Consider the following 12559-nt stretch of genomic DNA (forward strand, 5'->3'; position numbering starts at 1 on the left):
AATACGCTTTCTGGAGTGGCCCAGTCAGAGTCCTGACCTCTATCTGATTTGAGATGCTGTGGCATGACCTCAAGAGAGCAGTTCACACCAGTCATCCCAAAAATATTGCTGAACTTAAACAATTTTGTAAAGAGGAATGGTCCAAAATTCCTCCTGTCTGTTGTGCAGGTCTGATCCGCAAATACAGAAAATGTTTGGTTGAGGTTATTGCTGCCAAAGGAGGTTCAACCAGTTATTAAATCCAACGGTTCAAATACTTTACCACCCTGCACTGTGAATGTTTATACGGTGTGTTCAATAAAGACATGAAAATGTATAATTGTTTGTGTGTTATTAGTTTAAGCAAACTGTTTTTGTCTATTGTTGTAACATAGATGAAGATCACATTTAATGACCATTTTATGCAGAAATCAAGGTAATTTCAAAGGGTTCACATACATTTTCTTGCCACTGTATATCTATTTATACACTGCTCAAAAAAATAAAGGGAACACTTAAACAACACAATGTAACTCCAAGTCAATCACACTTCTGTGAAATCAAACTGTCCACTTAGGAAGCAACACTTATTGACAATAAATTTCACATGCTGTTGTGCAAATGGAATAGACAAAAGGTGGAAATTATAGGCAATTAGCAAGACACCCCCCAAAACAGGAGTGATTCTGCAGGTGGTGACCACAGACCACTTCTCAGTTTCTTGCTTCCTGGCTGATGTTTTGGTCACTTTTGAATGCTGGCGGTGCTCTCACTCTAGTAGTAGCATGAGACGGAGTCTACAACCCACACAAGTGGCTCAGGTAGTGCAGCTCATCCAGGATGGCACATCAATGCGAACTGTGGCAAAAAGGTTTGCTGTGTCTGTCAGCGTAGTGTCCAGAGCATGCAGGCGCTACCAGGAGACAGGCCGGGACAGAATCCATCTTTAGGATGTTTTTCACATATATATCCAATAACGTCCCAGGCGGAGCATTTCTTCGTGTCTACCTAACGCATTGCAGACACGAAGAAATGCTCCGCCTGGGACGTTATTGGATATATATGTGAAAAACATCCTAAAGATGGATTCTCAACTGAGTTTGACCAGTTTATTCGACTTTTATTATCACTTTTTGAATTTTTCGTTCATGCGTAAAATCTTCATGGACACGTGAGCTACACATGCTAGCCAAAGTTGCTAATTCGACAGAGGAAATGGACATTCTAAAACAAAACAACGATTTATTGTGGAACTAGGATTCCTGGCACTGCATTCTGATGAAAGTTCATCAAAGGTAAGGGAATATTTATGATGTTATTTCGTATTTTTGTGGACTCTTTGGACTCCAACATGGCGGAGAATGGCTGAGCGCTGTCTCAGATTATTGCATGCTGTGCTTTTTACTAAAGTTATTTTTTTTAATCTGATGGGATGGGTGGTCCGTAGAGGTTTTAACATCACGGTAAAATCAAAAGAAATCAGCCAAGACCTAAGAAAAAAAATTGTAGACCTCCACAAGTCTGGTTCATCCTTGGAAGCAATTTTCAAATGCCTAACGGTACCACGTTCATCTGTACAAACAATAGTACTCAAGTATAAACAACATGGGCCCACGCAGCCATCATACGGCTCAGGAAGGAGACACATTCTGTCTCCTAGAGATGAAAGTACTTTGGTGCGAAAAGTGCAAATCAATCCCAGAACAACAGAAAAGGACCTTGTGAAGATGCTGGAAGAAACAGGTACAAAAGTATCCATATCCACAGTAAATGAGTTCTATATCGACATATCCTGAAACGCCACTCAGCAAGGAAGAAGCCACTGCTCCATAACCGCCATAAAATAGCCAGACTACGGTTTGCAACTGCACATGGGGACAAAAATCTTACTTTTTGAGGAAATGTCCTCTGGTCTGATGAAACAAAAATAGAACTGTTTGGCCATAATGACCATCGTTATGTTTGGAGGAAAAAGGGGAGGCTTGCAAGCTGAAGAACAACATCCCAACCGTGAAACACGGGGGTGGCAGCATCATGTTGTGGGGGAGCTTTGCTGCAGGAGGGACTAGTGCACATCAGGCAGGAAAATGATGTGGATATATTGAAGCAACATCTCAAGACATCAGTGAGGAAGTTAAAGCTTGGTCGCAAATGGGTCTTCCAAATGGACAATGACCCCAAGCATACTTCAAGAGTTGTGGCAAAATGGCTTAAGGACAACAAAGTCAAGGTATTGGAGTGGCCATCACAAAGCTCTGACCTCAATCCTATAGAAAATGTATAAAAACGGTATATATACACCCCCCCCCAGACACACACACATATACCCACACACACACAGACACACACTCACTTCACACTCACTTCACCTTCCACCTTACCCCCTAAAAGAACTTAGTAAAGCCACAGACACAGAACTTATCTCCCTCCCCCTTGCCCTGTCAGAGTGAGAGGAGAGATGGTAACAGTGGGCTTACCCTCGCTGACAGGTGACACTGGTTATCAGCCCTGCCACCATGTACAGCAAACATTCTGACACCCATCAATCAAAAGGAACACACTATAAACACACAGTTCTCTCCCACTCCCTGACATCACCTCAAATATTTATTTATATACCGGATTCTTGACATAGCTCACTCAAATATGTTTACTGATGTACATATGATTCATACTATATCTTGTGTAAATTCATTTGGTGTAGATACATATAGATTGCATTTGGATTACTGTTACAGTGCTATTTGGGTTGTTAATTGGAGAAAGAGTGGAGAGAGAGACAGAGAGAGACAGACAGAGAGCATTCCATGACAAATGTATAATATTGCTTCCAGAGATATGACTTTGTGTGATGACTCATCCATCATTGATGGCGCTCTTGAAATGATCATTTAAAAATGTTTCATCAGAAAAGGACAGATCACTTTGAATGATGCTCCGAAGCTCCTGCATACAATTACCAGTGTAATTGTTGGTTGTAGGCTAGGGCTTTTTCTTCTATTTATGCATAATTTTATGACAAGTGGCCAATTGAAAATGAGATATGGTCGAAACTATCCAATTACATTAGAAAGAGGGGTGAGCGCAGTGGAGCATGAGTAAAAATCTAATCTTTACGTAATGTGTTGGAAGCCTTGGCAGGTAAGAATTCTGGATCCCACCATGTTCTATTTTGAGTGTCATATTCTCCCGCTCCCTGCTATTGTTATAGAATTTGACCAATAACCATCATCATATCTCTATGGTTGATGTTAATGTGTCATCCATAGGACATGTCCTTCTATTGAATGCATTTCTCACTTATGGCGGCAGAAAGGAGGTCAGGACTATTTGACAGATGTCCTGACCCGTTCTCTACACAGATACAAACAAAACAATATGACGCCTAGCCTGAGAGCAAAAAAGCACCACAATAACTCATTGAACATGGAATGTGTTCTTAAGAAGTAATGTGACATTAAGCCATAAATGGCTTTCTTTGAAAACGGAGCCGCCATTTATCCAGATTTATTGTTTTACCTTTGAGCAGAGTTTTGGAGGTGATTTGTAATCATTAAAACAAATGCTGTGACTGTAGTTGGGCCCCAATGGGGTCAGCACTCCCATCCACACTGCAATAAGCCCCAGATCTGTCAGACAAACCACCTTTATAAAGTATATATTTATCAGAGTAATTGAACCTTCGCTAAACCCTCCTCAGAATTTTAGGGAACCAACCACAGCACTCCAATGGATAGCAACTGTCACCTGTAACGTCTGCATCCAGCTCACACTCTCAAACACGTAGATCCCCTGAACGCAGCTCACTTTCCAGCCCACTTTCCAGCTCACTTTCCAGCTCACACTCTCAAACACGTAGATCCCCTGAACGCAGCTCACTCTCCAGATCCCAATCACCTGAATTCTGATCACCTGTTCACACAACTGTATGTCATTATCACACACTATTTACTTTAGTTCTTTGCACCTCATCATTGTGAGGTATTGCTTGTTTTGTGATCCACTTCTATTCAGATCACTGTGTTTACTGTAATGTAATCTTCCTGTGTATGATAGTTTTTGCCTGACTCACTAACGGTGGCTTTTTCCTATTCCCTGCCTGTACTTTAGCCTATCGGATTTCCTGTTATCAACCTATTGCCTGATCTCCTGGTGTAACGGATTTCCTCCTCCTCTTCATCCGAAGAGGAGGTGCAGGGATTGAACCAAAATGCAGCAGAGTTTGAAGACATGATTTATTAAAGAAAACACGAAAACACGAACTTGACTAAACTAACAAAACAACAAACGGTGTAGACAGACCTGGACGACGAACTCACATAAACACGAAGAACGCACGAACAGGGAAAATAGCCTACACATAAAAATGACGAATAACAAAACAAACCGAACAGTCCCGTATGGTGCGACAAACACAGACACAGGAGACAACCACCCACAACGAACACTGTGAAACAACCTCCCTAAATATGACTCTTAATTAGAGGAACGCCAAACACCTGCCTCTAATTAAGAGCCATTCCAGGCAACCCATAAACCAACATAGAAACAGAAAACATAGAATGCCCACCCAAACTCACGTCCTGACCAACTAACACATACAACAAACTAACAGAAATAGGTCAGGAACGTGACATAACCCCCCCCCATAAGGTGCGAACTCCGGGCGCACCAGCACAAAGTCTAGGGGAGGGTCTGGGTGGGCATCTGACCACGGTGGTGGCTCAGGCTCCGGGCGAGGTCCCCACCCCACCATAGTCAATCCCAGCTTACATTTCCCCCTATGAATGACCACCCTCATCTTACATCCACTAAATCCTTTTGGTAACATCGACACCAGGGGCAGCACCGGGACAGAGGGATAGCTCAGGACAGAGGGATAGCTCAGGACAGAGGGATAGATCAGGATAGCGAGGTAACTCAGGATAGAGAGGTAACTCAGGATAGAGAGGTAACTCCGGACTGAAAGGCAGCTCCGGACAGAGAGACAGCTCTGGACTGAGGGGCAGTTCTGAATCAATAGCCGCTCTGGGCTGAGGGACAGCTCATGACTGGCTGACGGCTCTGGACGCTCATGGCTGGCTGACGGCTCTGGACGCTCATGGCTGGCTGACGGCTCTGGACGCTCATGGCTGGCTGACGGCTCTGGACGCTCATGGCTGGCTGACGGCTCTGGACGCTCATGGCTGGCTGACGGCTCTGGACGCTCATGGCTGGCTGACGGCTCTGGACGCTCATGGCTGGCTGACGGCTCTGGACGCTCATGGCTCACTGACGGCTCTGGCAGATCCTGTCTGGTTGGCGGCTCTGGCAGATCCTGTCTGGTTGGCGGCTCTGGCAGATCCTGTCTGGTTGGCGGCTCTGGCAGATCCTGTCTGGTTGGCGGCCCTGGCAGATCCTGACTGACGACTGGCTCTAGCGGCTCCTGACTGACTATCGGCTCTGACGGCTCGGGACAGACGGGCGGCTCTAATGGCTTGGGACAGACGGATGGCTCAGATGGCGCTGGGGAGACGGATGGCTCAGACGGCGCTGGGGAGACGGATGGCTCAGACGGCGCTGCGGAGACGGATGGCTCAGACTGCTCCTGTCTGGCGGAAGGCTTTGGCTGCTCCTGTCTGGCGGAAGGCTCTGTAGGCTCATGGCAGACGGGCAGCTTTGCAGGCTCATGGCAGACAGGCAGTTCATGCGCCGTTGGGCAGACGGCAGACTCTGGCCGGCTGAGACGCACTGTAGGCTTGGTGCGTGGTGCCGGAACTGGAGGCACCTGACTGGGGACACGCACTTCAAGCCTAGTGCGGGGAGCAGGGACAGGGCACACTGACCTCTCGAAGCGCACTATAGGCCTGGTGCGTGGTACCGGACTGAGGGCACGCACCTCAGGACGAGTGCGGGGAGAAACAACAGTGTGCACAGGACTTAGGAGACGCACAGGTGGCTTAGTGCGCGGTGCCGGAACTGGAGGCACTGGGCTGGAGACACGCACCATAGAGAGAGTGCGTGGAGGAGAAACAGGGCTCTGAAAACGCACTGGAAGCCTGGTGCGTAGTGTAGGCACTAGTGGTACTGGGCTGGGGTGGGGAGGTAGTGCCGGAAATACCGGACCGTGCAGGCGTACTGGCTCCCTTGAGCACCGAGCCTGCCCAACCTTACCTGGTTGAATGCTCCCCGTCGCCTGACCAGTGCGGGGAGGTGGAATAACCCGCACCGGGCTATGTAGGCGAACCGGGGACACCATGCGTAAGGCTGGTGCCATGTAAGCCGGCCCGAGGAGACGCACTGGAGACCAGACGCGCTGAGCCGGCCTCATGACACCTGGCTCAATACCCAATCTAGCCCTACCAGTGCGGGTAGGTGGAATAACCCGCACCGGGCTATGCATACGTACAGGAGACACCATGCGCTCTACTGCGTACACGATGTCTGCCCGTACTCCCGCTCTCCACGGTAAGCCTGGGAAGTGGGCGCAGGTCTCCTACCTGCCCTCGGCCCACTACCTCTTAGCCACCCCCCAAGAAATTTTTGGGGTCTCCTCTCGGGCTTCCAGCCACGTCTCCTTGCTGCCTCCTCATACCACCGCTCTTGGGCTCTCGCTGCCTCCATCTCCTCACGAGCGCGGCGATATTCCCCAATGTGAGCCCAGTGTCCTTTACCCTCCAATACTTCCTCCCAAGTCCATGATTCCTGTGTAGCAGGCCACTGCTCGAATTCACGCCGCTTGGTTCTGGATCGGTGGGTGGTTCTGTAACGGATTTCCTCCTCCTCTTCATCCGAAGAGGAGGAGCAGGGATTGAACCAAAATGCAGCGGAGTTTGAAGACATGATTTATTAAAGAAAACACGAAAACACGAACTTGACTAAACTAACAAAACAACAAACGGTGTAGACAGACCTGGAAGACGAACTCACATAAACACGAAGAACGCACGAACAGGGAAAATAGCCTACACATAAAAATGACGAATAACAAAACAAACCGAACAGTCCCGTATGGTGCGACAAACACAGACACAGGAGACAACCACCCACAACGAACACTGTGAAACAACCTCCCTAAATATGACTCTTAATTAGAGGAACGCCAAACACCTGCCTCTAATTAAGAGCCATACCAGGCAACCCATAAACCAACATAGAAACAGAAAACATAGAATGCCCACCCAAACTCACGTCCTGACCAACTAACACATACAACAAACTAACAGAAATAGGTCAGGAACGTGACACCTGGACGACGATACTATCCTTTTCCCTGCCTGTACTGGTGCCTTTTTGTACCCAGCTACCTTCATCCTCCTGTGGTCCTTTACAAATAAACACCTGCTGCGCCCTGCGCTTGAAACCAGCTCTCTGTCTCCCATCGTGTTCATTACATCGCCGAGTCTGACACCTCGGACAAGATCACATTTAAATTGCATGAAAGCCAGTGAGGGCAATGACAAAAACATTAATAATAAACAATTGAACAGTGCACCAGGAGATGCACATCACATCTACCTCAGCCTCTTCTATTATTCCCAACACAACCTTAATTTCTTGGTCAAGCGTCTGATTAGTCGACTCTCTGTGATCCTGAGACAATGCCAAGGATGCTGTTGCTGTAACGTTCTGTCTTATAATCTGTTTTATTTTCCCTCCAGAAGCATCTGAGGCACACAGCACACCCCGACCCTGAATACAGATAGATAGCCAGGCTGAGGCTCACAATCACAGGCTTCTCAAAGAGGAAGAGCACTTTGGGCTGATTAATGCATGGGAGTGGTTGCTTTAATTTTCATAACAATAAATGCTTTTTGAAATTCCTTTTTTGTGAATCTAACCAATGAGGGTATAGATATTTTTGTTTAGACTATTTTCTGATCACAATATGGCAACTAAACCCAACATGAAATGTTTTCTCCTTTAGTAGAGATAGTCTGATGCTGTTTCTCATCCTCCCACACTGACGTCCAACTCCAAACAAAGTAATGTCCAGTTGTGTTGATCCTCTTTGAAAGGACATGATGTACCATCACAGCATTATTCTGTTAATCTATGTTTTAGCAGACACACTTAGAGCTATGTTTTCTGTCAAAGAGTGGACATTATGTCCAAAGCATTATGTCCACACGCAAACTCCCTGGTTGGTACAATTGAATTGCACTTACAGTGCATCGGGTTAGTATTCAGACCCAGTGACTTATTCCACATTTTGTTCCGTTACAGCTTTATTCTAAAATTGATTTAAACAAAAAAAGGTTTCCTCATCAATCTACACACAATACTCCACAATGTCAAAGCAAAAACATGTTTTTAGAAATGTTTGCAAATATGTATTCATACCCTTTACTCAGTACTTTGTTGAAACACCTTTGGCAGTGATTACAGCCTCGAGTCTTCTTGGGTATGATGCTACAAGCTATCCTCTCAAGCTCTGTCAGGTTGGATGGGAAACGTCGCTGCACAGCTATTTTCAGGTCTCTCCAGAGATGTTCAATTGGGTTCAAGTCCAGGCTCTGGCTGAGCCAGTTAAGGACATTGAAAGACTTGTTCCGAAAGCCACTCCTGCATTGTCCAGGCTGTGTGCTTAGGGTCGTTGTCTTGTTGGAAGGTAAATATTCACCCCAGTCTGAGGTCCCGAGTTCTCTGGAGCAGGTTTTCAAGGATCTCCGTTCATCTTTCCCTCGATCCTGACTAGTCTCTCAGTCCCTGCCGCTGAAAAAACATCCACACAGCATGATGCTATCACCGCCATGCTTCACCGTAGGGATGGTGCCAGGTTTCCTCCAGACGTGACGCTTGGCATTCAGGCCAAAGAGTTCAATCTTGGTTTCATCAGACCAGAGAATCTTGCTTCTCATGGTCTGAGAGTCCTTTAGGTGCCTTTGGCAAACTCCAAGCGGGCTGTGATGTACCTTTTACTGAGGAGTGGCTTCCGTCTGGCCACTCTACCATAAAGGCTTGATTGGTGGAGTGCTGCAGAGATGGTTGTCCTTCTGGGAGGTTCTCCCATCTCCACAGAGGAACTCTGGAGCTCTGTCAGAGTGACCATCGGGTTCTTGGTCACCTGTCTGACCAAGGCCCTTCTCCCCGATTTCTCAATATCAACTTATTTTCTGTACATTATTCGAGGTCTGTCAACACTGCATCCTTTTTGTTATTTTGACCAGTTGTCATTTTCTGCAAATAAATGCTCTAATGACAATATTTGTATTTGGAATTTGGGAGAAATGTTGTCAGTAGTTTTATAGAATGAAACAAAAATGTTCATTTTACCCAAACATATACCTATAAATAGTAAAACCAGAGAAACTGATATTTTTGCAGTGATCTCTTAATTTTTACCAGAGCTGTATATACAGTACATATATATATTTTTTTTAACAAAAGTGACTAACATGCTTGTGCTAGGTAAATGGTCATTTGGAACACAACTACAGGATCAATATAAATGTTGGTACATAACCTTCACTCGTTCATTAGCAACGTGACAGCCAGGCTTATATGGGCATTTGATGAAGGAACACTTTGTCCATTAATGAAATCCTTGAATAGGATTGTGCAGGGGAGAGACAAAAAATGGAAGAGTCTCGTGATGAAAATAACCACACATCCCTCCACCCATCTGCTTTGATTCAAGGGGGAAGTGTTCTATATTTCCAATTACATTCTTAGATGTTGAACACATCTCCTCAATGTTAAATGTCCTCAACATATCTGTTCACACACTCTTCATTCATCTTCATCTCAGTGTACAGTTTAAGACCCATTTATACCTGGTTCTAACATGCATCCGTTGTCCTGATCTTGTCCACATTCTGATTGTGCCCATCTTTTCAGACGTGTCTAGACATGATATTAAAATGTGTCTCTTTTCCATCCATGCTGACCAGACTTCCTGGTCCCTCCCTGTATATTTAAAAAATATATATATTTATTAGTTTACTTTAAGACACATTGATGCCATAAGTCAATGGTCAAAAGAAGCATATTAGCACTAGGTATAAACAGGGCATTTTTTTTATCTCAAGGGCTGAAGATGAGATGGAGAGATTGCAGTGTGATAACAGTTACATGGCCTATCATTTAACAACTGAGGTGTAATTTAGGGTTGTGTCTCAGTCGCTAGATATGTAGCCTGTTTTGACATTCTGCCCACATTATTTCCGACTGCCTGAATCTTATAAGCGTTTAATGATTTCCCAGTGTCATTGCACAGCCTTTGGTGGCCATTATGTTCTTATAATAATAACCCAGGCCCCTTTGTTGTCTTTTCTGTCCTCCTTTTTCCAATGTTAACAAGTCAGATGGCAGAAATATCCTAGAATATTATAATATGATATATTTAAGCAATAAGGCCTGAGGAGGTGTGATATATGGCCAAAATACCACAGCTATGGGCTGGTCTTAGGCACGACGCATCGCGGAGTGCCTGGATACAGCCCCTAGCCGTGGTATATTAGCCATATATCATAGACTCCCGAGGCACCTTATTGCTGTTAGAAACTGGTTACCAACGTAATTAGAGCAGTAAAAAGAAATGTTTTGTCATACACGTGGTATACGGTCTGATATACCATGGCTGTTAGCCAATCAGCATTCAGGGCACGAACAACCCAGTTTATAAAATATGATACAGTATATAACATAATAATACAATACTAGAATATAGTCAAGTAATATCACAGCAATATGTAAGGAAAATTTGATATAATTCGAGATCCTTCAGCTAGCATTCATCTCCCTCCCCTTCATTATTTAAATGTTTAAGTAAGGTCAACCAAACCCGTTTGATATGAATAAAGATGACAGCTACTTATTGGAATATAAATGCTGCTAGTTGTTTGTTTGACCATGTGATCGATATTTAATTTCCTTGTTGGGCAGCGGCTGAGGCTGGCAGGGGCCAGAGAAGAACTTCACCTGCAGCCACAACCTCTTATCCTAGATTACTGTCTACTGTCTCCATATCTTCGTTCCAGGCTCTGGTTCATATCTCCATTCACTGACTGAGGGATAACAACACTCCACAAAAGTTATACTCTGATATGAGTTCCTGAGACAATGGAAGCCCGTTATACTATGAACAACAGACACATTTTATTGTAGGAAGAAAAACGATTAGCAAAAGTCATGATGTAGTGAATACACCTGACACGTTCACTTTCTATTTGTTTTTCTGTTTGTGTGTCATGTGTTTCAGTAAACAGCAGCCATAGCTACCAAGGGGCATAATTATTCTGTTTTCTCCCAGGCTCTATCTTGGATATTCTTTACTATATATTGCCATTGGTGGAATTGTCTCTTCTCTCTCTTCCAGACTGGAGTCTCCCACGCGGTCTCTGTACATGGAGGCCCCTAAAGGAATCCAGATCCTGGCAGAGGCAGGGGACATCCAGGCCACGTGTAGAAGTGACCTACGCCTGGAGTCCAAAGACGGAGAGGTAGGGGAACCATTTTCCCAACTTTTATCTTTTCATCTTTCCATCCTCCTCCCTTAAAGTAGTCACTGATCTAAAGGATTTCACTCGATAGCTTTCATTTTCAAATTATGTCAGATCAGTTCATCATTGATGTCATGAAGGAAGGAGGTCAGGAAGGAAATAAAGCTGCGTTAAGAGTTCTCACACTGTGTATACTCTACATCTGTATATCTGTCTGTCAATGTTATGATGTGAGGAAAATCTGGATGAGGGTAAAACTTAATTTGTCCTATTGTTGCCCTTCTTCCTAAGTTTAATAAGAAGATTTAACAGAATAATGTGACTAGATGATATAACACATAAACAGAGGCCCCTCTCCATTTTATGGACTTGATGTGACTTATATCAGACATTTTAGTGCTTTGCTAAATCTGTCTGTGAGGTGTCTGCCCTCACACTCCATTTGAGAAGCCTTCCAACTGTCCATGTGTCACCTGCCTGATGTGTGGACAGACACCTCACAGACAGCTCTCGCTCTCTAGGAGCCCCTTGGCACTTGCAACTGCAATTAGTGGTGAGGTTTGCCTATTAGAGACTTGCCCATCCCCCAGCCTTTCTCTCACTGCAGAGATTTGCTCAATAGCAGATGTGTGGAGAAGTCAGCTGAGACTCCCTGCTAAAGTGTTCCAGGTCATTTGATGGGAATGCTTCCACCCAGGTGCCTGATAATGACTCCTTTTACCTTTTTATATATGGAGCAGTTCCACTCCCGGTCGGGCAAATACAAGCCCAGTCCCGGGAGGGCAAGGGGGATTAGAGAGATGGGATTTAGACTGGGTGGATGGAATGGTAAAGTTGGGTGAAAGAGAAGAAATACCAATTCAAATGGTAATGTCAAATTAAAGTTAGAAGTTATTGCTGGAATTGATAGGTACACTCTTAGGAAAAAGGGTTCCACAAGGTTTTTTTCGGCTGTCCCCATAGGATAACCTCTGTGGAAAGGGTTATACATGGAACCCATAAGGGTTCTACCTTGACCCAAAAGGGTTCTATGTGGAACCAAAAGGGGTTCTTCAAAGGGTTCTCCTATGGGGACAGCCGAAGAACCCTTTTAGGTTCGAGATAGAAAAAAAGATGCTAAGAGTGCTTAAACGCCTGGGCATAGATTTGTTCATCTT

At 44.9% G+C, this 12559-nt stretch overlaps 1 protein-coding gene across 2 annotated transcripts in view; it reads left to right on the forward strand.

The window, feature by feature from the left end:
- Positions 1–12559, forward strand: part of LOC129818137 (delta-sarcoglycan-like) — a 317531-nt gene that overhangs the window by 299380 nt on the left and 5592 nt on the right. For both annotated transcript variants that reach the window (XM_055873769.1, XM_055873777.1), the window contains exon 7: positions 11279–11402. In XM_055873769.1, coding sequence (XP_055729744.1) covers positions 11279–11402 — 124 coding nt within the window. The remainder of the gene's footprint in view (positions 1–11278; positions 11403–12559) is intronic.

This window comes from Salvelinus fontinalis, chromosome 2 (genome assembly GCF_029448725.1).
Source record: "Salvelinus fontinalis isolate EN_2023a chromosome 2, ASM2944872v1, whole genome shotgun sequence".
Lineage (NCBI taxonomy): Eukaryota > Metazoa > Chordata > Actinopteri > Salmoniformes > Salmonidae > Salvelinus > Salvelinus fontinalis.